We start from the raw sequence: 20,297 nt of genomic DNA on the forward strand, positions 1-20,297 counted from the left end.
GTGATAAACAGTAACCAAAATACTGGAAAAAGAAATTCAAATCGATAAAACTGATGAAATTGAATTAAGAAATGTTCTTTGCATTTTATTTCTTATTAGATATTTGCAACAAATTGTAAAAAAAAAATTTTCACAATTCCGATGTATCAAAATTCAATGTAGGAACAGCAGGACAGAGTGTGACCGGAACTATTTTATTTTTCATGAAATTCTTATATAATCGGAAAATGTTATACTCATTAAATTATACGCATAAAGAATATGTGTAGTAGCCTCCAACCTGGTTTTGTAGCCAATTTCTATCCATTGAAGAACTGGCTTTACACACACAAAGAAAGATGACGTCACGATGTTTACCGCCATTTTAACGGTCGTTTAAACGACACCCAACAGACTGGACACCTGCTGCTAGGACCACGTTCCAACACTTTTATTCATTAGCAAATATTATAAAACTTTGTTCCCCGCGAAACTATAAAACTGACATTTAACGACACGTAACTCTGCAGTTTAACACTTACACAGTGTCTTTCAGTCAATGCTACCGGGATTAAACCGGAACTAAATTTTACAAAAAAAATTTCAAAACATTTCTAATAACGTCTACACAGTAAATATATTCTCATACAAACTTCAGGGCCAGGAGGAATATGATGAAAACCAAAATAAAACAACAACATTTTTAAAATTGCAATGACGTCAAATAAATGCAAAAACAAACGTTAAAAAAGGTTCTCATCTGGCACGTTATGAATGGCTCCTCCCTCTTGACGAGGAAAATGTGTCACGACAAAACTGGTTCAAAACAATCAGCACAATTTGACAAACACAGCAATCAAAGGTACAATCAAATAAAGAATAATCCTTAATCTTGAATGGATGATCCACGTGAACGGACACGTTAAATATCTGGGCGAATAATCACGCGGATGATTCTACATGAGGGAAATGTGGTCGTTTGGCGAGCTGTCAACGGAGTGAATAAATAAAGCGGATGAAAAACAAAACAACAGGAAGCAAAACAAAAACAATTCTTTGATGTGTACATGTATGTATAGTATAATATGTCAAAAATTAGATTTTTCTTTAGTTGCTGGTCGGTGCTGCTGTGGTGGTGGTGGTCGTGACGAAATCGTCAGCTATGACCGTGACCAACATTGCGGATGCTTCCGCCATCATGTAGTCCTCCTCGTCATCTTCGTTGTCGTCCGTTGGTAATCGGCACTCGACTTCGTGTTTGGGCAGACAGCGGCTGTGCTGGCCGCTGAATCGTTCGCTGCGTGTGCAGCGTCCAGCTGGACCGTAGGGACGGCCCGATCGGCAGTAAAGATAGCCCCGGCATCCAGGGTAATTGTGGTCGAGGTACAGGCCGTTTGTTCTTCCAGCGCATGGACTCTGGACCGAATGGGTTCGACCTTCGGTTGCAACCGGATCGCTGCAAGTCACTCGGCGGCTATCGGCGCATCTGCGACCGTCAAACAGCTGGCCAGCCGGGCAACTCAAATCGGTTTGGACTTGGCCCAAACAGAGGTAGTAATTCCGGCATCCCGATTGCCTATCCGGGTAGACTCCGTCCGATTTGCCTTGGCAATCCGATTTGTGGCTGGATTCCGGACAAGTGTACTGGGCTGGATCGACGCAGACCTGGCCGTTGAATACCGTGTCGCCCGAACACTGAAGATCAGACCTCGATCCGCCTATGCAGATGTAATAATTCCGGCATCCGGTTCCCTGGACAACGAAGAATCCGTAATTCTTTTCGCAGTAATCTTTGGCGGAAGAATTCGCCGGACGGCCGGTTGTTGTTGTTGTTACGCTGTTCCGGCTGCTGACGAAATAAGTTTGCGGATGGGAAGCTGAGCCGGAAGGCTTCCGGGCGGATCCAGCTGAAGGGTAAGAGTAATACGAATCCAAATAGACGGATCCAGCGGTGACTTTGGGCCGTTCGGTCGTCGTCATCAAGTCGGACGATGGGCATCGGTACTGATCCGGATCGACGCATTTCTTGCCGTCAAACAACCGTCCGTCTGAGCAAGTCAACGTGATGAGTTTGTGGCCGTCCCCGCTGCAAAAGTAATAATTCCGGCAGCCGGAATTCAAGTCGGCCTGGTAGCCATTGCTGACGGTAGCTCCTCCTCCCAGTTGGCAGTCGGGAGAACTGTACGGGCAAGTGTAGACGTCCGGTTCGACGCATCGCTGCCCGTCAAACAGCGACTTGCCTGGGCAGACGTAAACGGCCTTCATTCCGCCGGCGCAGTAAAAGTAACTCCGGCATCCGGATTCACCATCCTGATAATAACCGTCCGCCCTTCCATCGCAATTTTTCGGTCCATTATTCGCCGCCTATCGAAAATCAATGGCGCGAAAATTCAAATTTTTAAATTTTGGCGCTCAAACAATTTCAAAAATTTGAAATTTTATACCTCATTTTTAGTTTCGACTGGACTGGCCAGTGGTGACGGTGCGGGCAAAGAAGATGGCACAGCCGATTCAATGATGGTTGTCGAGTTGTTGTTGTTGGGATGACACTGATACTCGCCGGGATGGACGCACCGCTGGCCATTGAAAACCAGTTTACCCGGACACAGGTAAATGGACTTTCCGCCATTGGGTCCGCATCGAAAGTAACGGCGGCACTTGGAGCCCGGCTCGACGGCCGCGTAATTGTCGCTCTGTCCCCGGCAGTAATCTGGCGGGCTGACCGTCGTGAATCGTGCGACAGCATCTCGCGTTGTTGTCGCTGTCGCTGCGGTCGTCGTGATGGATGGGCCGCCGACCCGATGGGCGGATGTGACAGTAGCAGCCGAACTGCTCGTCTCCGTCGTCGTCGTGGGGTTATTGGTGCCGTCTAAACCCGGATGGTGGACGCTGGCATGTCGATGGAACGGTGCCAAGGTGCACGAGACCCTCAGCAAGGACGACGTCAAGAAAACTACACACGAGAAACCAAAAGAAAATGACGTCAATACAACAACAACAACAACAACAACCAATTTGCGCCAAGGGAAAAAAAAAGGAAAAAGTGTCGGACATTTTTGATTGACAGTCACGCCGAGGGAAACTCCCTTTCTGCCCATCATCACAACAAAAGAAAACTACCGGATCTGATTGTTGGTAGGCGCTTAAACTAATCTACATATTTCTGCTTTTGGGTGTCCTAGGATCCGGTTGAAGGTAAAAAAATAAAATACCTCGGGATAATATTATATTATTATCGCCTATAGTCTACGGAATTAGTTGGCGGCCGATTGTTCATTCAGTGGCACACTGACCCGCTTCTTCTTCTTCTTTCGTTATAAGTTTATACCATTGGGAGGAAGGGCAAAAAGGATCAATGTGTATCAGCCAACACCTGGCGGGGCTTTGGAAATTCAAAAATCTCGGCCGTCTGTCAGCCTTGGACTGTATCGAAACAAATGAAATCATTTTTTGAACATAAATTAAAATCGGCTTACCATTAATTAAGGCAATCAGCAGACGATTCATTTTTTCGAGATGTAATCCAAAGTTGCTGGAAGGAGCGGGACAAAATCACTGGTCACACTTTTTTAGAAATAAACAAACCAAACTTTGAATGTGGGGTTTAAATAAACGGAGAGAATGAAAGTCAGAGAGAGAGAGAGTGCGGAGTGAGAGAGATATAAGACACTACTGAAGTCTAGTGGCCACTGGCGTCCCGCTTTTATATGTACGGACTAGAACCCCGGCCCGGCTTGCGGTCTCTCTCTCTACATTAACCCACACACAGAGAGAGAGAAACGGGCAGACAAGAAAGTTGTGTGTGTGTTTGATGCCGGTCGTGTCAAGGTGTTTATAAAACTTAATAGTCTGCTGATATGACAGGAACTTACTGAGCCGGAATTCACGCGCGGGAAATTTGAAAATAACTTTTTAGTTTGGGTTAACTGCTGATCCGGGTTTTGTTCTAATCAAAATAATTGCATCGTCTGCGGTTGTAGAAAAAAAAACAAAAAAAAAGATAAAATAAACTAATTAGTTTTTTTTTAATAACTGTCGATATTACCTTTGGAGCTAGGGCCCCAGCTGTGGTGCCGTGCTCCGATGACGGATGTTTCTCCAATCAAGACTAGAAAAAAGCGGCTAGCGTACAGTATATAGCCTCCCCCCCTCGCGTGCGTCATCACATTCACACAACGGCACACGCGTGATTTGTGTGTAATAACCCGGCGGTCTTACGATCCATCTTTTCATATCCAGCAGAGTCCTTAAACAAAATAAAATAAATAAGAAACAAAAAGAAAAAAAAATGGTCGGCATTACTATTTGCCGGTTAGCCTATACGTTGTGGATCCTATAAAATAAAAAATTGTGTGTACGGATAGATATAGGAGTCGAATAATTATAATAATAATCTGTTACCGTGTAGAAGAAAAAAAGCAGACCCGGATATTATTATCGTTATTTCGGCCACATAATATCAAGTTTGGTGGAGGAGGGTTACGTGTTGTTTGGGTTTGTGCTGTACTACTACTACACTTTGGCCAGTGCATCGTCAATTCTCTATCTCGTTTGTTTTCTGAGGGTTTTTCTCATGCAACTATACACTCACCAAGGGAGATGGGGTGGTGCGTGAATATTTTTTTTTCTTCTAAACAATTATGTAAACCAGTAGTTAAAAAATAGTTAAACAAACGAGATCCGGGTAGAACAAAATTTCCGGACTTGGTTTTTTTTTTGTTTTAAAAAAAAAAAAAGACGTTTTGTTCGTTACTTACTGTGTGTGTACAGTTTCGAGAAATGTACAACATAAAATGGTCAATAATCTTTCCGCTCCTAATTGTAGGTTGGGGCAAACCCCCAGACAGAAACAAAAACATTTTTTTTTCACGGTATGTTTTTTTGCTTTTTGTTTGTTAATTTACGAAGCGTGAAGAAGAAAAAAAAAATATTTCAATCAAGTTTTTTGTTTTGAATTTTTTTTTTTCGTCACGTCATTCAAAAATTGACAAAAAAAAATTTGGAGGGAAATTTGAAATTTCCGGGGAAAACCTAAAAACGGTGACGGCAAATTATTTCACGTCGCCATAAATAAAAGAATCGGGGACGACTCGGGAAAAATATCAAAAAGGAAATCACCAATCGAAGATGTATCGAACCATAATAAAACATCGATCGGATGACCGTTTGTTTCGATCTAAAATTATTTATTCAAATGACGACGGCGGCGGCGGCGGCTTTTTTTCTTTGTTGATTGCTCTCGGACAATAAATCATGGACACGTTTAAATAAAAATTTAACAACAACAAAAAATAAAGGATCTCCGAGAAAATAAGCCAACCGGATGCGCGCGCGCCGCAACACTTTGGCCAAAGAGAAAGAAAACAACACAAAAATGAGGTGAAGAAAAAGAGATAAGATAAATGGCAACCAATTATTAATGTGCCAAATGGTCAAATTCTATTTTTTCTTTTCCTTCTTCTTTTTTCGCTGTGTAACACACAAAAATAAATAAAAAAGGGACATCAGGTGTCTTCTTCTTCTTCTTTTGTGGGAGATTGTCGCGCATCCGGGTTTATAAACGACACGGAGGAAAGCGGGAAAAAAAAAGCGGGACGAGCATGACAGAACTTTTTTTTTTTTCGTTTTGTTTGTTTTTCGTGTGGAAAAATTTTTTTTTTTTTTTCTAATCTGGTACAAGGTCTGCGGGTACACATACAAAACTCTGTGGGTGATTTTTTTGAACCTCTCGATTATCAAATAGCTTCAACACAATTTTTTCCCGAAAAATCCCGCAAGGTCGCGCACGATTTTCTTCCCGACACGCTGAACTCGGTTGGTGGGCTTACACGCACACAGCTCTGATTATTATAAGTAAATGCAAATTAGCCTTTCTTCAATTCTAGAAAGAATAGAAGAAAATAGTTGTGTGCAAAGCCCCTAGCTACTTTTGTCTGCCATTTTGCCAAAAAGGAAAAAAAGTTATTCCCCCTCCATTTTTCTGATTAATCATTCGGTTAATTGAATCATTACTGTTTCCCGCATTGTCCATCAAGCCAACAATGTCTAGACGAGCCGTATACACAGCTGTCAGTCAACTTGTTTGAAAACTCATTCCGATTCGAAATGAGAGAAAAACTGGTTTTCTTCTATTTTTGAATTTCCCTCCAAAAAAGATTTGAAATGAGAAATTGATTCAAATGAATTTTCGCTTGCCATTTTCGAGGATGGCAGATTTCTCCCGAGTCCTGACGAACGACGTGACTTGTCTCATTCGTGATGCATAAATAATCGACGGCTTTGGCGGCGGTGAGAGGGATATCACGTCCTTCTGACCAAACTATCAGCTGTGTGTCTCTCCGGGTCCCGATTTCTATCCAACCTGTCGAAACCGAATGAAAAAAAAATAAAACAATAAATCTAAATAGAAAATCCCGAACGAAATAATAAAATAAATGGAACACACAAAATTTGTACAGGAGAAAGAAGATGGACGCATCCGGCTCAAATGAAAAAAAAAGATGAAAATTGGGATGCGCATACATTTCCTTAGGCTGAACAGCAGCAGCACAGAAGAAAATGTTTCTTTCTTTCTCTCTCTCTCTGATTCTTCTTTTCTTCATCTCTCTACTCTCGACACGAAGCGGATGATGAAAAGAAAACAAGATCCGGGTGTAACGGCCTGCTGTTATTTCGGCGGAAAGAATAAGCTGCTGGAAAGATCAAATTGCTCGATCCGATCGCATTTCTCTCTGGAAATTAATTCAATCAATTTAAACGCGGATGGACTAGATCGGTCGATGGGCTGATGGAAAACTCGAGTGGTGGCCCTACGTTGTCCATCAAAGTGATGAATGTTTTCACTCGTATACCCTCATCCGCCGCGGCGTTATAAATCATTGGCTGAACCCAAGGCAAGACCCAGGCCCTCATGTACAGTAGCCACTTCTCATGTGTTTTTCCCCCGAGTCACGATTATTATTATTTTTTCTTCTTCCAACTGGAATTCCGGATGTTTTTTTCTTCTTCGATCCGGGTGTCTACAAGAAATACAGACACAAACATTTTTAAGACGACGTTTAACTTGTTGTTGGGCTGTTAAAGAGTCGCCCAAAATGTTTCATTAATTTATTTAAAAATATTCAAATTTATACGCACCTCACCGCAATCCATCAGCCATCAAACTTGTAGCACCTCTCTCTTTATTTTTCCACCAAAAAGTACTTGACTCGGGTATTTTTTTTCTAAAAAAGACACAAATCAGGGGGGGCTGGCTGCTGCTGCCGGTGTTGAACATCCGTTTCCTTGACCCTCCGACTGTCATGTTGTTCAACTGTCACTTTGAGGACACACGGAGATAATCGATGTCCCCCGCCGGATCGTCGGCGCCCATTTTAACCTACAGCAAAAAAAATAGAAATAGTTTTGTTAAATTACACCTCGAATGTACAACGAAACCACAACAACATTTTGGAGATTTTTTTTTTCCTTCACGTGTAAAAGAAGAGAATGTGTCGCGTCAAAAAGATGTTCAGAACCAGGATATACTCGTCGCACGATCGCCGTGATTGATCGACTCGAAATGACGTCATCGTTTCAAGTTTCTCTACCAAAATAAGATGGCGACAAGTTTTGTCATCCAATCGATTTCATTCCGTTTGAATAATACACCAGGACATTCCCGAACGACAAAAAATAAACTTATGTTAATTTCCGGCCATTTTTATAGTCGTGTTGCATATGAAATTGAGAGATTACATGTGTACACATTTTCTGCTGGTAATGATTTGAGGCCAAAGGAGAGTTTAGAATTAAGCAAACTGTGAAATCTTTTCCAGCGTTTTGACGTTGTACTTGCTAGCCAGCGGCCAGAGATCGGCCAGATTCTCCGAATTCCGCACGCTGCCCGTGTAGAGGAAGAAGAGAAAGTCTTCAAACAGGACGGGCTCCACATCTTCAACGTCGACCTTCTTATTCTCGCTGCTGGCCTTGATGATGGAGGCAAAAACGGGACTGCGGGCGCACAGGACGGCCCGGTGAGCCAGAAAAACGTTCCTGGACATGCAGAGATGGACGTCGGTCCATTCTTGGGTCGTGTAAGCCGACCACAGGTGGGCAGTGAGCAGGTGATCCCGCAAACGGTAGCCCCAACACTCGCCTTCCTCCTCGGCCAGGCAAATTTCCAATTCCGTCAGCAGCGAGTACTGGTCGCTGTTGGAGATCTTGAGGAAGTTGCCGTCACCGGCCGAAGAGTCCAGGACGTTCTTGACGTCCCTGGGAACCTTGGGAACGCTCACGACGCCACGGAATCTTTCCTCTTTGAATTCAGACAGGTGACACTTGACTCCCTGTCGATAGTAGGACACGTCAATCAGATTGAGTCCGTTGACTGGACTCGTGTTGCAGATGGAAATTTCACACTGGGCGTCATCGCTGTTGGCTTTCAGTTTCTTCAAGTCCACGTTGAAATTGCCTTTGCCGTTGAAACGGGCCATCTGGATGGCAGGTTTCTCAAACAATTTGAACTTGCATTCGTAGCTGTACTCTAAGCTGATGCCACGGCGGATGAACGACACCGTCCCCTGGTTTTGACTGTGGAAAAATAACATTCAAATGAGCCATTCGATCGTGAAATTCTTGGATCAAAAATACCTGATGTTGACTGTAGATACGTCGGATGACGACTCGTTTAGCCAAGGAATGGCATTGCCAATCTCATCTGGAATTCTCCTGACGTATTTGATGAAAAGGTCAACAAATTCCCGGTACATATCCGTGTCCACCGGCAACGAGATCTGGCCAGTGTATAGGAAATAGAGGAAAGCTTCGAAAACGGCCTCGTGAGCGTCAACGACCGGAATGCTGGGATGATGGAGATGACGCCAATCTGCCAAAGCTGGGCATCGGGCTGCCAAAACGGCACGATGGAAAGGGAAAACCGTTTGATTGACGACAAATTCACAATCCGTCAACTCTCGTTTCTGAGCTGCTGACCACATTTCTTCGCCGAAATTGGTATCACACTGCTCGAATCCGTAATCTAAAATTGGCTGGCCATCCATCGTGTAGCCGTACATGGAATTGCTCGGGTATATTCGGTACACCATGATGAACGACTCTTGAACCAGGACGCCATTATCTGTGGCCAGAAATAGTTCTTTACTTTCGAAAATCAAAGTTTTGGCATCTCGAAATGATTGGCTCAATTTCAACGAGTCATTATCGTTGATGAAACACTCGACATCGGTCACACCGATGCCCAAAGTATCTAGATAATGGACGTATAATAAAACGACAACTTTGACGACACGTGACTCGACACTCGTTCTCAAACGCAGACCGAATCGAAACGAAGCAGCTTCGTTCACGTGGGGTGAAATGTCTAGGCCGAAAAATGGCGAAACGTATTGCTTATCTTCTGAAATCACGTTGTTTTTCACGACCCACTGGTAGTCGTAAAACACGAGTTCGTCATCTTCTAAACGCATCGTTTATATTTAATCAAAGTCAAACACAAGTAACACACAACAACTGATTCATCGACGACAGTGTTTTGTTTCAGGATAAATTTTTCAACCCCTTCCTCTGAACTCGACACACGTGAAGCGTGGTTGCCATTATATTTTATTTCTCGCAATTTAATTGTTATTTCTTTTTTAATGTTTAAAAGAGTTTTTTAAAATTTGTTTCTAGATCCTGGTATTTTTTTTAAATCATTTTCGTTAAAATAAAAATAAGAAAAAAAGTTTCATTTGACTCGGAATGTCGGAAATTCTTTTTGGGCATCACGTGATCCTCCTCCGCCCGGGAATTTTGAAAATGTTTACACACAATACGTCACAGGATAACTAATTACCGTTTTTATTATTCTTCACGCTAAAAAAGGTTTTAACACCAGACGGAACTTGAGATTAAATCAAATTTAATTATATTTTCATACAACACGAATAAATATCACAGACTTGACATTAACGTGACGCACAATTCCTCCATCGCCGTCCTGCCTTTGGCCGATTCGCCGATTCGTTCCAGTGTCTTGACGTCATACTTGTTGGCGGCGGCCCACAGCTCGGCCATGTTTTCCGTCGTCCTCAACCTGCCCGTATAGACGAAGACGAGAAAGTCTTGGAAGACATCCGGGTCCAGATCTTCACCAATGTCGATGATTGATAACCGTCCATCATCAATATCATTATTCCAGCTGTCGTTACATTCATCGCGTTTCAAGATGGCGGCGAAAACCGAACTCCTGGCCGATAGGATCGCCCGATGAGCTGCAAATGAGCGACGGCCCACACGTAATTGAACATCAGTTGAAATTTCTCGTTTAGCAGATGACCAGAATTGAGCCGGCAGACGGGGATCGTGTAGACGGTAGCCCCAGCCATCGTCCACTTCCGCCAGGTGAACTGTGAAATTCACGTGAACGTTGGCGGGGCAATGATTAGAGTCGGAATGTTTGGGCAACGAAATTCCTTCGCGGAAAACCTTCAACGTCTCGTCATCTCCTCCGCCCACCTCAAACATTTTCGTCATGTTGCAAGGTGTCGAAGAAGAAGAGCGGCCATCTTTGATGTCGTAAGTGACGCTGACTAATTTGAAGCCACTGACCAGGTGGTAACTGGAAAAAGTCAGTTGGTAATTGTGTCCGTTTTTGTGCGGATTCTCAGTCAGTGTCACGCCGAAAAAACCTTTGCGATCGAACCGGAACACTTCCGGCGTCACAGATTCGCCCGATCGGAATGTCCTGACGTAATCAAATCGGAGGCAGAGACCTCTTCCGGCCTGAGAAACTCTTCCGTGATCTTCCCTGTGTTACAATGAAAAACGTTACAACTTTTTCTCACTTTGGGTGAATGAAAGTTTTACCTGATTTCCACGGCTAATTGATCACGTGACTTTAATTTCGGTTGAATGGCCATAAATAGTCGAGTCATTCCATCCGTTTGATCGGCAATCGTTGATCGGATGGCCAATTGAAAATGATTGGCAAGATCGTCAAACTGTCGTCGATCGACGGTCGTCATTCCGGGTAATAAACAGCCGGTGTAGATGAAATAAAGCAGAGCTTTGAACGATTCCGGATTGCAATCGTCGACCCGCTGTGAATTGGCCAAAACGGGACAACGGGCCGCTACAATCGCCCGATGGGCCAAGAAAATTTGGCTCCTGACAACAAACTCGCAGTCCGTCATTTGTCCTTTTTGAGCAGCTGTCCACATTTCTTGACCGAAATGGGCGTCCCTCAACTCGAACCGCAAATGCGTCCGGATGTTGTTGTTGTTGTTGGCCATGTAAACGCGGAATTTGAGGGAAATTCCCTTGTCGGAAAGGTGGTCGTACGTTTGAAATTCTTCGCTCCTAAACACTCGGATGACTTTTGTGTTCGGGAATTTGGTTTGCAAGCGGATCGTCTGCTCCGTTTTACTTCCATTGGCCACAAGACACTCGACAGCTCTTATGTCGACGTTCTCCAGTTTGTGGGCGTAGAAATAGACGACCGTTTGGAATTTATCAAAGATGATGCTGTTACCTAATAGTCGAATGCCGAACCGGAAGCTGTTGTAGTCGTCACGATTCTCTGCTGCCGAGTTGTCCAAACTGAAAAATGGCGAAACTACTTGGACGTTACTGTTGGGCAAGACCTTGGTGCTGTCGCCGTTCGTGCAGCTGGTCCACTCGTAATCCCGGAATACTAATTCGTTTTCCTTTAGCAACATGATCGGCTTGTTAACGCGAGTACGACTGCAGTCGATGTGCTAAAAATAATAAATAGGTTAGAAATAGACGTCAACGTTGGGACGATGAACTTTTTTGATGGATCCAACGTTTCTTGATAAAAATCTATTTTTTAAGGAAATACCCAAATGAATTATTCCTACGGGGAAAAAGAGAAATTGGGAAATGTCCTTGATATTAGTAATAATAGTTGCGGATATTTGTTACATCCGGTGGAAATGTTTCGTATGAATTATTTGCTGTCACACATTCGCGGCTTTCCAAATGTTGCTAAGCTGCGATCGTCACGCAATAATAAAAGATGATGAGCAGAATGACAGTAAATCGTGACGAGAATGTTGTCATCATAAAGGATTCATGCCAGGGTACCTCATTTGAAAAACGACCACTTACGTCATCAGCGATTTTCTGAACGTCTGAAAAGATCTTTTATCACGAACGTCGTCCAGATTTGAAAACTGAATTCTAAACTAAAAAATTTTGTCAAACATTTTTCTCAATCAAAAACCAAAAATATTGTCGTTTAATGTACATTGTACAATTTTCAAAAGGGGAAATGAATTCTGTTGAATTTACTGAATGGCAAAAAAAAACAAATTTGGTTGCATAATATAACGAATAGCGGATATGTCATTTGGCCGGAACAGTATTTCTTTTTAAAAAAGGATAATAAACATAAAGGAGAGTTTTTGCGCACGTTACAATGTCAGTTTTTAGTTGTTAGAACTTGCCCTTTTTATTCGCAGCTTTTGTCACGTCATCATCATCCGGTACGAAAACTGGATTGTTCAGTCCCTGGGAAGAATCAGCGTCTGGTTTACCAATGATGTCGGGCTTCAGCTCGTCCGGCGTCTTCTTGTCCACCTTCTCCTTATTCAGACGTTTACGACGAATGTAGAATAAGTTGAAGAAAAAATAATTCAAGCCAACAAAGAAAGCGGCCGCGCCCAGGATTCGAAATGTTGATCGGGTCCCGTAGAATTTCATTAGAAATCCGCCCACAAAACTGCCAAGTCCTCGACCTTTTATGACAAAATAAAATAAAAATGTTTCAAATTTTTTGGTTGATGAGAATACAAATCCATTAAAAAAGTCAAACCGATTCCGTAGTAAGTTCCTCCCACCATTCCCTGAATAGTTGCCAGGGTGGACGGAGTGCTCAGTTGGGCGGAATAGGCCACGGCTGACGTCATCATCAGCGACGTCGTAATGGCCTCCAGGGCCTCGTAAATGAGGCACATGTAAGGATTGTAAATGTACGAATAACCTTCATAGTTTCGGAAATTTTAAAAATTGGTTAATGATGATCGGTTTAGTTAATTAGAGTTTCCTTATTGTTTCATTACCTATTAACCGGATGACGTAGAAGGCGAATCCGATTATTTGGACGTTGGGATGGCCGATCCGGCGAAAGATGACGTCCGATAAGATGAGAGCCGGAATACCGAATAAGGAAGAAACGGTGACCGTTAATCCCATCAAGGACTTTGTGCCGCCCATTTCTTCTAGGAACCAAAACAGGTAACTCTCAATGTAGCCCCAAAATAGACCAGAAGTGAAAATGACGACGAAGAAAACCAAAAGTTCAACATTGGCTAAAATCGATTTGATATCTTTTAATAATTCTTTGGCCGGAGGTCGGAAATCCAAATCGACCGTTAACACCCCGAAAGCGGCCGATCCGACCAACACGGCGTACAGGTAAAAGGCAGGTCTAAATAACAATTTGAATATTAATTTAATCCAGTACTAATTTAGTTCTTACTACCTGTAATCGGGTATATCCTGATTGATACTGTAATAATCAATCAAAGCTCCTGAGACTGGACAAAAGATCATCGTACCTAAAATGCCAAACATCCGCTGGAGTCCTAAATCTCCTTTGTACTGGATGACAACAGCCAAACACGCCCCTTCAAAAAGGACCATGGACCCGCCCAACAGGATGGCGAAAAATAGACGGAGCAACAAGTAAAGCCAAAAGGTCAATTGCGGATCGTAGACGATGACATTGGCGTCGTCACCACAAAGATTCTTTCGCTTGGTTTGCACGAGGCACTGGGAACGGCAGGTCCGATAAACGACCCGATCCGAATTAGAACTTCCTTCCGGCGATGTCCAAGCGGATAGCGTTCCATCATCACCTAATTTCAGTGTCCCGTTCAAGGTGAACACCAGCGGTTGGATTAATTTGATTGGTTGATCGTAACTGTTGCTGCACTGGAGTCCATCGCTTAACGGGAAAGCTCCGTTGAAAAGCGTCCGCTCTATGGGAAATTGGCCGCTATCTGCCGTGTCTTTATTTAACCGGATTGTTACGTGATGGAATTTGGTTGTAGAGTTAATCCGAGCTGGAGATTCGTTCCGGTTGAGACTGCAGTTGGTCGGAGTCAAGGGTGAGGGCCCTGGAGAACAGGTGATTTCAAGTCCCCAGTTATCCCGGAAAAATATTCCGTGCCGGAATTTCTTGTGGGGTTGATCAGGCGACGGCCAATCAGCCGGAAGCGAAGAGGACTGATCTTCATCTTGTTTCAATTGACTCTTTTGATGAATATCATCGTAGCAAACGTAACCGCATTCCGTTACCGTCAAGGAAAGATTCCCCTCTACGGAATTCCGGAATCCGCACGTTTTCGAGTCGAGATCTGTCAGCATCAATCGTCCACCTTCACCACCGCATCCAACGGCCAACGACAAATTGGCCGGGTATTTTTCAATGAACCTGCCAGTTGGAATGACAAGGAACAAGAGTGCGTTGGCCATGGCCATCAACATGGTGACGCAAAGTAACACCTGTCGGGTAAAGGAGAGAAAATAAATATAAGTTACATAATAACTTTGGGGCGTTGTCGGTAACATGGAAGAGGAAGCCAACGCTCGTAAATAACTTGAAAGTAATAAAACATGAATTAGAAAGTTTGGTGAACGCCTTTTAAGGAATTGAAGGTAAATCGAAAGGTGGTGATCCTGACGGTTATATAACTTTTAAGGATTCTTAGGATTTGTTTAGATACCTTAAAGTTTCCCAACTTATCGGCTATGATGCCCATCGTGTAGGGGGCGAGAATGGAAAACAGGGGAAACACTCCGTAAATGATGGCCGTTTCTTCGACGCTGATGCCAAGAGATTTCATGTGGATGGTCATGTACGGCAACAAAACTCCAATACCTTTCGGGAAAAAAGAAATGGTAAGTTAACCTATTTTTCTGCGCTTTCAACTCGCTGTTGACCCCAATTTCATACATCGCCAAGTCACGATGAAATAACACGAAAACGATTAAAACAAATAGTCAGAGACTTACTGGATAGGACGACGAAGAAGAGGATTTTAGTCGGAATCAATCGACGTTGTTTCAAATCGTAAATCAGCAAAGCCCTCCCCTTCAACTTGACTTCAGGTCCGTCATTGTTAACCGATTTTTCACAATTCCCTTCCATGTTGATTGCCTGATTTCACTTCCAACAAGAAGATTTAAAAAATCATTGTAAACAAGAGTGGGAAGGTGCACTACAAACAACCTGTCTGGCAGCGACACCAACGTACGACTGAGGTTCAACCGAGCTTAGAGCCGCATCCTTACACTCACCTGCATGTGGTGGGTATAAGCACGCACGTAGGGTCCCTGTTGAAAAGAAAAAAGAATACAACGCTTCGGGGCACGTCCGACATAAGAGTGGTGCAGAAAAATAAAGATAAATACTGGAAATTTGCCATGAATGACGAAGTAAAAAAAAAGTTGTACACAACTAACGAGGGAAAAGGGGAATCCCTCTTGGTTTTCTCCAAGGTGAAGTGAGGACATCATCATATAACAATAAAGCTAAAAAGAGAAAGAAAAGCAGAGGGGACCGGGTACTACCACCAAATCTAAAAAAGGCAGCTGATTAGTACATAGCAAATGCTAGCCAAAAAATATAGTCATTTTACCTTCATGGAAATGCTAGTATACTCAACCTTGTAGACGTACCTGGCAAAAGCTTAAAAACAAGATGGAAGAGAAGGGTTACTTGAGGCTATAAATGATTATGAAAAAAAAAATAACTGGTTCTCAATTTCCAGCAAATATTGGGAATGTAACTTGAAGAAAAGATCTTCGTATTATCGGTGAAATGGCACGTCTTTTAACGAGGCTGTAACAAGAACACCTGTCTGCCTTATTATTCATTTGCCATTTGAGACAAGGTATTAATATCCTGGTCGCCCTCATCCTACCGTGAAGGTTTCCAAAGAAACAATTGCCTAAAACAACTGTTCGTTACACTAAAAAATTAGGGGGAAAAAAAAGAACAGAAAATAAAAATTCTTACCATTGCGCTTCTTCCGGCGACGCTGTAAAGTCAATGCAAATTAACAAAGAATGCGGGTAAACAATGAAACACCATTTTCAATGTATTCGCTATCTAAAGTATTTTTTTCTTCTTCCTCCTTTTTATCAATTTTTTGTTTTCTTCTTCTTCTCTTTAAAAGGGCGGGAGTTTTGACATAAGATGGAGTGTGTGAGTGTGGATGGGTACTTGTTGGAAAAAAAAGGGGGAAATAAATCAATGTTTCAAATGAAAAATGAGAAGAGGCGATTATTGAAGAGAAAATCAGGAGAGGAGGAGATAAACATTTTGCAATGGTTACCGCGGAAGGAACGAATCAATACATTTCAATCTGTTGATCACCTTCTTCCCTCCGCGACGGCCACTAAAATAGAGGGGTAAGGAAAACAGCCATCGACAGTTAGCGGAAGACAGACAACTCTTTGTTTAATCTTTTTTTTCTCCATTTTTTATTGTAACACTATTACCAAAAAAAAAAATTAATAATAATAAAAAAAAAACATACAACCCCAAATTTGCGCCATCAACTAATCATGACTCGATCTGTCTTCCGCTTCCTGCTGATGAATACACGCGCTAAATATTGTTGCATCATTTTTATCCTTCAACTTTTTTCTTTTTTTTTCCTTCCGACCTCCATTTTCCCTATTTGCTTCAACCTCCCCAGCACACCTGGTTATCTTTTAAATAGGCTTGGAAAAGTTGGTGGTATTGTTGGGAGGGATCACGCCACGTAGTTGTACTGGTTGGGGTTATCTTTGTCGCGTTCCATGTAGTCTCGATCGATCAGCGACTCGATTCGTTTCTTCAAATCGGCGGGCTAGATAGTAATTACATCGTTTGACAAAGATCTATCGTTAAGTTCTAAAACTCATTTAAATACCTTGACCGGGAAGTTGAGCTGATTGTACAGTTCAGTAATGAGTAAATTGTGGGTTAGCGTCTTGCGCATTTTCATGATACGGACGATAGCTGCGTCGATCTGGTACTGTCGATCCTGGAACACTCGCTCTTCTGTCGCTTGTTGCTCTTCCGTCTAATTTTGACACACACAAAAATCATTAGTAAATTTTCAAAAATGGCAAATGCTGTATTCAAGTTGCTACCGTTTCTTTCAGTTGGATCTGGTTGATCCTGATGCGGTATAATTTGTTGGTAAAGTCCTTGCAATAGGTAAATTTGTCTCCATCCAAAACGTCTTTGCCGGCTGGCAATTTCCGAAGAACACGAGCCTTACCACAGGCCAACGATTGCAAAGTTCGCCGTAATTCAGCGTCCTGTTAATTAATAAAAAATCATTGAGAAATCCAGTTTACATTAAAAATGGACGAAAAAGTTTACCTCGATGTTGGTGGCGGCTTTGATTTCCTCGAAAGGCAATTCATCAGCATTGTTGAACAGCAAGAGCACCAGGGTCTGGAACAAGGAGACTTGAAGCTCTTTAGACGCCTGAGGGAAGTGAGCTTTCACAACACACAATCCGAGCGAGGGTTGCCACTGTAATTTGCGGCCAGAATGTTTGCCCAAATAAAACTTTTTGAACGTCTCTTGAAAATTGACCATTTCGGGTGGTAGTGTCACTTCGTTGGGCACATAGGTCGGCCAGTAGCCCATCGTCAAGATGTTCACCGTCAGATCCATATTAGTCAAATCAGGTTGATTCAGATGAGCGATATACTAAAATAAAATTTGAATGTTGAAGAAATCTACCAAGGCGACTTGAACAATATTATTGTACCTGTTTAAACGCGACGTTGATGTCCTTAGAGAGTTCCATGTCTTTAAACATGCCCTCTAGCTTGGAAGTGAATCCACCGCCGCATTCCTGTTTCAATTTCGACAACATACTCTTCTCGGCATCAACGCTTGCTGACTTGCCTACCAAAAGTCGTTTGGCCAGATCCTATTGCACAAATGGAATTTCAATATAATGAACAAATGAACTTGATATCCAAAGATTTTTACCTTCTTGTAGAATGCTTCGAATACATCTTTGCCGTGAATAAATCGAAATAAAACCATTATTTTATCGAGTAACCGCTCCATCTCTTCTTCGGTCGACTCTTTATTGCCAGCACGTAGTTTTGAATCGACGAATTTGGCTAGAAATAATTGAAAAAGAGGTTACTGAAGAGGTCAAAAGATATGTAAGAGTATTGAATTCTTACCGATGAGCTCGGCTGGTTTGTTCAGCCTTTGATTGACAAAGTTCTCAAAGGATTCCTTGAGGCTATTGACAAACTTTTCGTTACGACCGAAACACGTCACTACAATATTGTCTAATTTCTCTTTGAAATCGAGCAGCTCCTGAACCATCGTTTTGTCCTTCTCGGGATCGATGACGATGGTCCTTCCGCGCTTCTTCACATAGGTACAGAAATTCGTGTTGAGCTCTTGCGGCCCATTTTTAACTCTCGACAGCAAACTGAACATGAGTTTCAGATCAGAAATGCGGTTTTCTTCAACCAAGGCGTCCAGTCCCTTCTGCAAAATCTGCACCAAGTGCTCACCAATCAGCTGTTTCTCCACCGTAGATATCAACGCCCGTCTGTCAATGCCAAGAAATATTATTCTCTCTCTCTGAATTATTTGAATTAGATATGCATACTTGGTCGAGTGATCTAGATAGTGTAGTAGCCTCTCATTCTCTTCGTGTAATCGTTTATCAACATGGGCTAAATATTCAGGCACTTCACGTTCCTGCATCAGGCGCTGGCCCTCGGTGCTGTAGACTCGTTCTGTAGATGACAGAAACCTGACAACAACAAAAATGATTAATCAAACTGTTGCCCTGAGGTCGATGTTTATGCAGAGTGTAGATTACTTGGTCTCAAAGGCTTCGTGGTAGATACCAAGGTCGGAGAGCATGCGTAAAAGCGATTTCAAAAGCGAACGCTCCACTGTGTCACCCTGGCGCTCTTTATCAATGAGCAATAGGAGGCCGTCGACCGTTCTGGTTTGGACTAGTGAATCGCTGATGATGTGGACCTTGAAAGTGTCCAATCCCATGTCCCAAAGAGACATAATGCCCGGATTTTGAAGTACGTATTTGCGATCCAGGTAGAGAAATATGCCACGAATAAGAATCATTTGTTGACAATGAGATTGCCAACAATCGTTCATCATTTTAAGAAATACACAAGGATCGATGGATTCAGCCAAAAACTGTGCTAGGTTTGATTGAACGTGCGATTCTGTAATAGATTTTAGAAAAAACAAATTATTAAGATACTATTACTTTCGAAAATGCCATTTCGCAACAAACCTGTCAAGTTTTTTAACTTGCTGTACACAAGGGGGGCAAAACTATGGCTGCAAAGGTTTTGCACAGCCTGATACAAGTCCTCTAGGGCTGATTTAATTGAGGTTGAATTCTGTATAGCAACAACAGCTTCTTCCAGCTTCTGCCAAGCAACATCCTGCAAAAAAAAGTTCAACAGTCAGATGTATCGAGAATTTAATTTCAAATTGAATAAATAACCTGGTAATTCTCAGGCAATTTGGGGAGTTCTTTCATAGACTTGATGACAATTTTCTTGACATTTCCAGCAGCTGGTTTGACTACTGTTGGAGATGATTTCGTCAACCCATTCGTGCTGACCAAGGCAGAGAAGTTGGCCCTCTTTGCCTCCTCCATGGTAGGCTTTTTTGCCTCCACCTGATTTTCGTCACTATGCTTTCGCTTGACTCCAATCAATTTCCCGGTCGGCTGACTCATATAGAACCGATTTCCGGCAACTCTCTCGAGCTGTAAGCCAAAATCTAGAAGTCTTGAATGTTACGAGAAAAATCACATGCTCGACATCATCCGACACAACGAAACCGACACGTTTTTGTTACTTATACAAAGTGACCGTTACGTGCAACAACAGCTTTATTCTCACAAGGTTAACTCCACGTCAAAAAGTTGAGAAATGACACAATTAAACTATTGATGTTAATTTAGTCAGTACTTTCAGGAAATTCTGTTAGTGAAAGAATCCTTACTGCAATAGCAGCAGATGAGCAGAAGGAACGACTGAACGGAAAACAGTTTTTAGCACGGCACTCAATGCTTTACAGCGCCCTCTTCGAGTTCGACAAAAAAAGAAGTTTAATAATTATTTTTGCATACGGTGCATACAACACTAACCCATGTAACGTTTAATTTTCATATTAATCAAGTTTATGTAATTTTCGTGGCCATGAAATTTTACGTCACAAAACCGTTTTGGGGTTGTTTTTCGAATTTAATCGATTTCAGCATTTGCATTCATTTCTTATTGAATTAAAT

General features: G+C 42.5%; 5 protein-coding genes across 6 annotated transcripts; all 5 read right to left on the reverse strand.

Moving 5' to 3' along the window:
• Positions 1 to 597: 597 nt before the first annotated feature.
• Positions 598 to 4,857, reverse strand: LOC124197095. 2 transcript variants are annotated; one of them, XM_046592368.1, is made up of 5 exons: positions 4,025 to 4,857; positions 3,852 to 3,947; positions 3,456 to 3,543; positions 2,424 to 2,932; positions 598 to 2,343 (listed from the first exon to the last, which is right to left on the reverse strand). In XM_046592368.1, the coding sequence occupies exons 3-5, from the start codon at positions 3,484 to 3,486 to the stop codon at positions 1,087 to 1,089; spliced, it is 1,797 nt and encodes a 598-aa protein (XP_046448324.1). In that variant the 5' UTR covers positions 3,487 to 3,543; positions 3,852 to 3,947; positions 4,025 to 4,857; the 3' UTR covers positions 598 to 1,086. The 2 variants fall into 2 exon arrangements, with proteins under 2 accessions (XP_046448324.1, XP_046448323.1); XM_046592367.1 differs by lacking the exons at positions 3,852 to 3,947; positions 4,025 to 4,857 and having other exon boundaries at positions 3,456 to 3,648.
• A 2,807-nt stretch (positions 4,858 to 7,664) lies between these two features.
• Positions 7,665 to 9,518, reverse strand: LOC124197097. The gene is made up of 2 exons (XM_046592369.1): positions 8,611 to 9,518; positions 7,665 to 8,550 (listed from the first exon to the last, which is right to left on the reverse strand). The coding sequence occupies exons 1-2, from the start codon at positions 9,444 to 9,446 to the stop codon at positions 7,770 to 7,772; spliced, it is 1,617 nt and encodes a 538-aa protein (XP_046448325.1). The 5' UTR covers positions 9,447 to 9,518; the 3' UTR covers positions 7,665 to 7,769.
• Positions 9,519 to 9,869: 351 nt separating this feature from the next.
• On the reverse strand, positions 9,870 to 12,043 carry LOC124197100. The gene is made up of 2 exons (XM_046592373.1): positions 10,828 to 12,043; positions 9,870 to 10,768 (listed from the first exon to the last, which is right to left on the reverse strand). Exons 1-2 carry the CDS (start codon positions 11,676 to 11,678, stop codon positions 9,913 to 9,915), a joined length of 1,707 nt encoding a protein of 568 aa, XP_046448329.1. The 5' UTR covers positions 11,679 to 12,043; the 3' UTR covers positions 9,870 to 9,912.
• Positions 12,044 to 12,187: 144 nt separating this feature from the next.
• LOC124197099 (major facilitator superfamily domain-containing protein 6-like) lies at positions 12,188 to 15,297 on the reverse strand. Its single transcript, XM_046592372.1, has 6 exons — positions 15,001 to 15,297; positions 14,712 to 14,866; positions 13,466 to 14,490; positions 13,044 to 13,411; positions 12,797 to 12,964; positions 12,188 to 12,719 (listed from the first exon to the last, which is right to left on the reverse strand). The coding sequence occupies exons 1-6, from the start codon at positions 15,134 to 15,136 to the stop codon at positions 12,418 to 12,420; spliced, it is 2,154 nt and encodes a 717-aa protein (XP_046448328.1). The 5' UTR covers positions 15,137 to 15,297; the 3' UTR covers positions 12,188 to 12,417.
• A 760-nt stretch (positions 15,298 to 16,057) lies between these two features.
• LOC124197098 (cullin-4A-like) lies at positions 16,058 to 20,226 on the reverse strand. The gene is made up of 11 exons (XM_046592370.1): positions 19,506 to 20,226; positions 19,290 to 19,443; positions 18,849 to 19,218; positions 18,633 to 18,779; positions 18,193 to 18,572; positions 17,990 to 18,126; positions 17,763 to 17,927; positions 17,366 to 17,701; positions 17,131 to 17,301; positions 16,908 to 17,060; positions 16,058 to 16,844 (listed from the first exon to the last, which is right to left on the reverse strand). Exons 1-11 carry the CDS (start codon positions 19,740 to 19,742, stop codon positions 16,749 to 16,751), a joined length of 2,346 nt encoding a protein of 781 aa, XP_046448326.1. The 5' UTR covers positions 19,743 to 20,226; the 3' UTR covers positions 16,058 to 16,748.
• Between the last annotated feature and the right edge of the window lie 71 nt (positions 20,227 to 20,297).

The sequence above is a fragment of the Daphnia pulex genome, chromosome 7, assembly GCF_021134715.1.
Source record: "Daphnia pulex isolate KAP4 chromosome 7, ASM2113471v1".
Classification (NCBI taxonomy): Eukaryota; Metazoa; Arthropoda; class Branchiopoda; order Diplostraca; family Daphniidae; genus Daphnia; species Daphnia pulex.

Excerpts from the sequence above, each read along its gene's own strand:
- LOC124197095 (XM_046592368.1), bottom strand. The coding sequence starts at position 3,486 with ATGAATCGTCTGCTGATTGCCTTAATTAATG. Across the intron at positions 2,933-3,455 it reads GCTGATTGCCTTAATTAATG|TTTTCTTGACGTCGTCCTTG; the intron begins GTAAGCCGATTT and ends TCTCGTGTGTAG. Across the intron at positions 2,344-2,423 it reads CAGTCGAAACTAAAAATGAG|GCGGCGAATAATGGACCGAA; the intron begins GTATAAAATTTC and ends GATTTTCGATAG.
- LOC124197097 (XM_046592369.1), bottom strand. The coding sequence starts at position 9,446 with ATGCGTTTAGAAGATGACGAACTCGTGTTTTACGACTACCAGTGGGTC. Across the intron at positions 8,551-8,610 it reads GTATCTACAGTCAACATCAG|TCAAAACCAGGGGACGGTGT; the intron begins GTATTTTTGATC and ends ATTTTTCCACAG.
- LOC124197100 (XM_046592373.1), bottom strand. The coding sequence starts at position 11,678 with ATGTTGCTAAAGGAAAACGAATTAGTATTCCGGGATTACGAGTGGACC. Across the intron at positions 10,769-10,827 it reads CAATTAGCCGTGGAAATCAG|GGAAGATCACGGAAGAGTTT; the intron begins GTAAAACTTTCA and ends ATTGTAACACAG.
- LOC124197099 (XM_046592372.1), bottom strand. The coding sequence starts at position 15,136 with ATGGAAGGGAATTGTGAAAAATCGGTTAACAATGACGGACCTGAAGTC. Across the intron at positions 14,491-14,711 it reads ATAAGTTGGGAAACTTTAAG|GTGTTACTTTGCGTCACCAT; the intron begins GTATCTAAACAA and ends TTTACCCGACAG. Across the intron at positions 12,965-13,043 it reads CTACGTCATCCGGTTAATAG|GTTATTCGTACATTTACAAT; the intron begins GTAATGAAACAA and ends GAAACTATGAAG.
- LOC124197098 (XM_046592370.1), bottom strand. The coding sequence starts at position 19,742 with ATGAGTCAGCCGACCGGGAAATTGATTGGAGTCAAGCGAAAGCATAGT. Across the intron at positions 18,127-18,192 it reads CAAACCAGCCGAGCTCATCG|CCAAATTCGTCGATTCAAAA; the intron begins GTAAGAATTCAA and ends AATTATTTCTAG. Across the intron at positions 17,928-17,989 it reads TCGAAGCATTCTACAAGAAG|GATCTGGCCAAACGACTTTT; the intron begins GTAAAAATCTTT and ends TTTGTGCAATAG.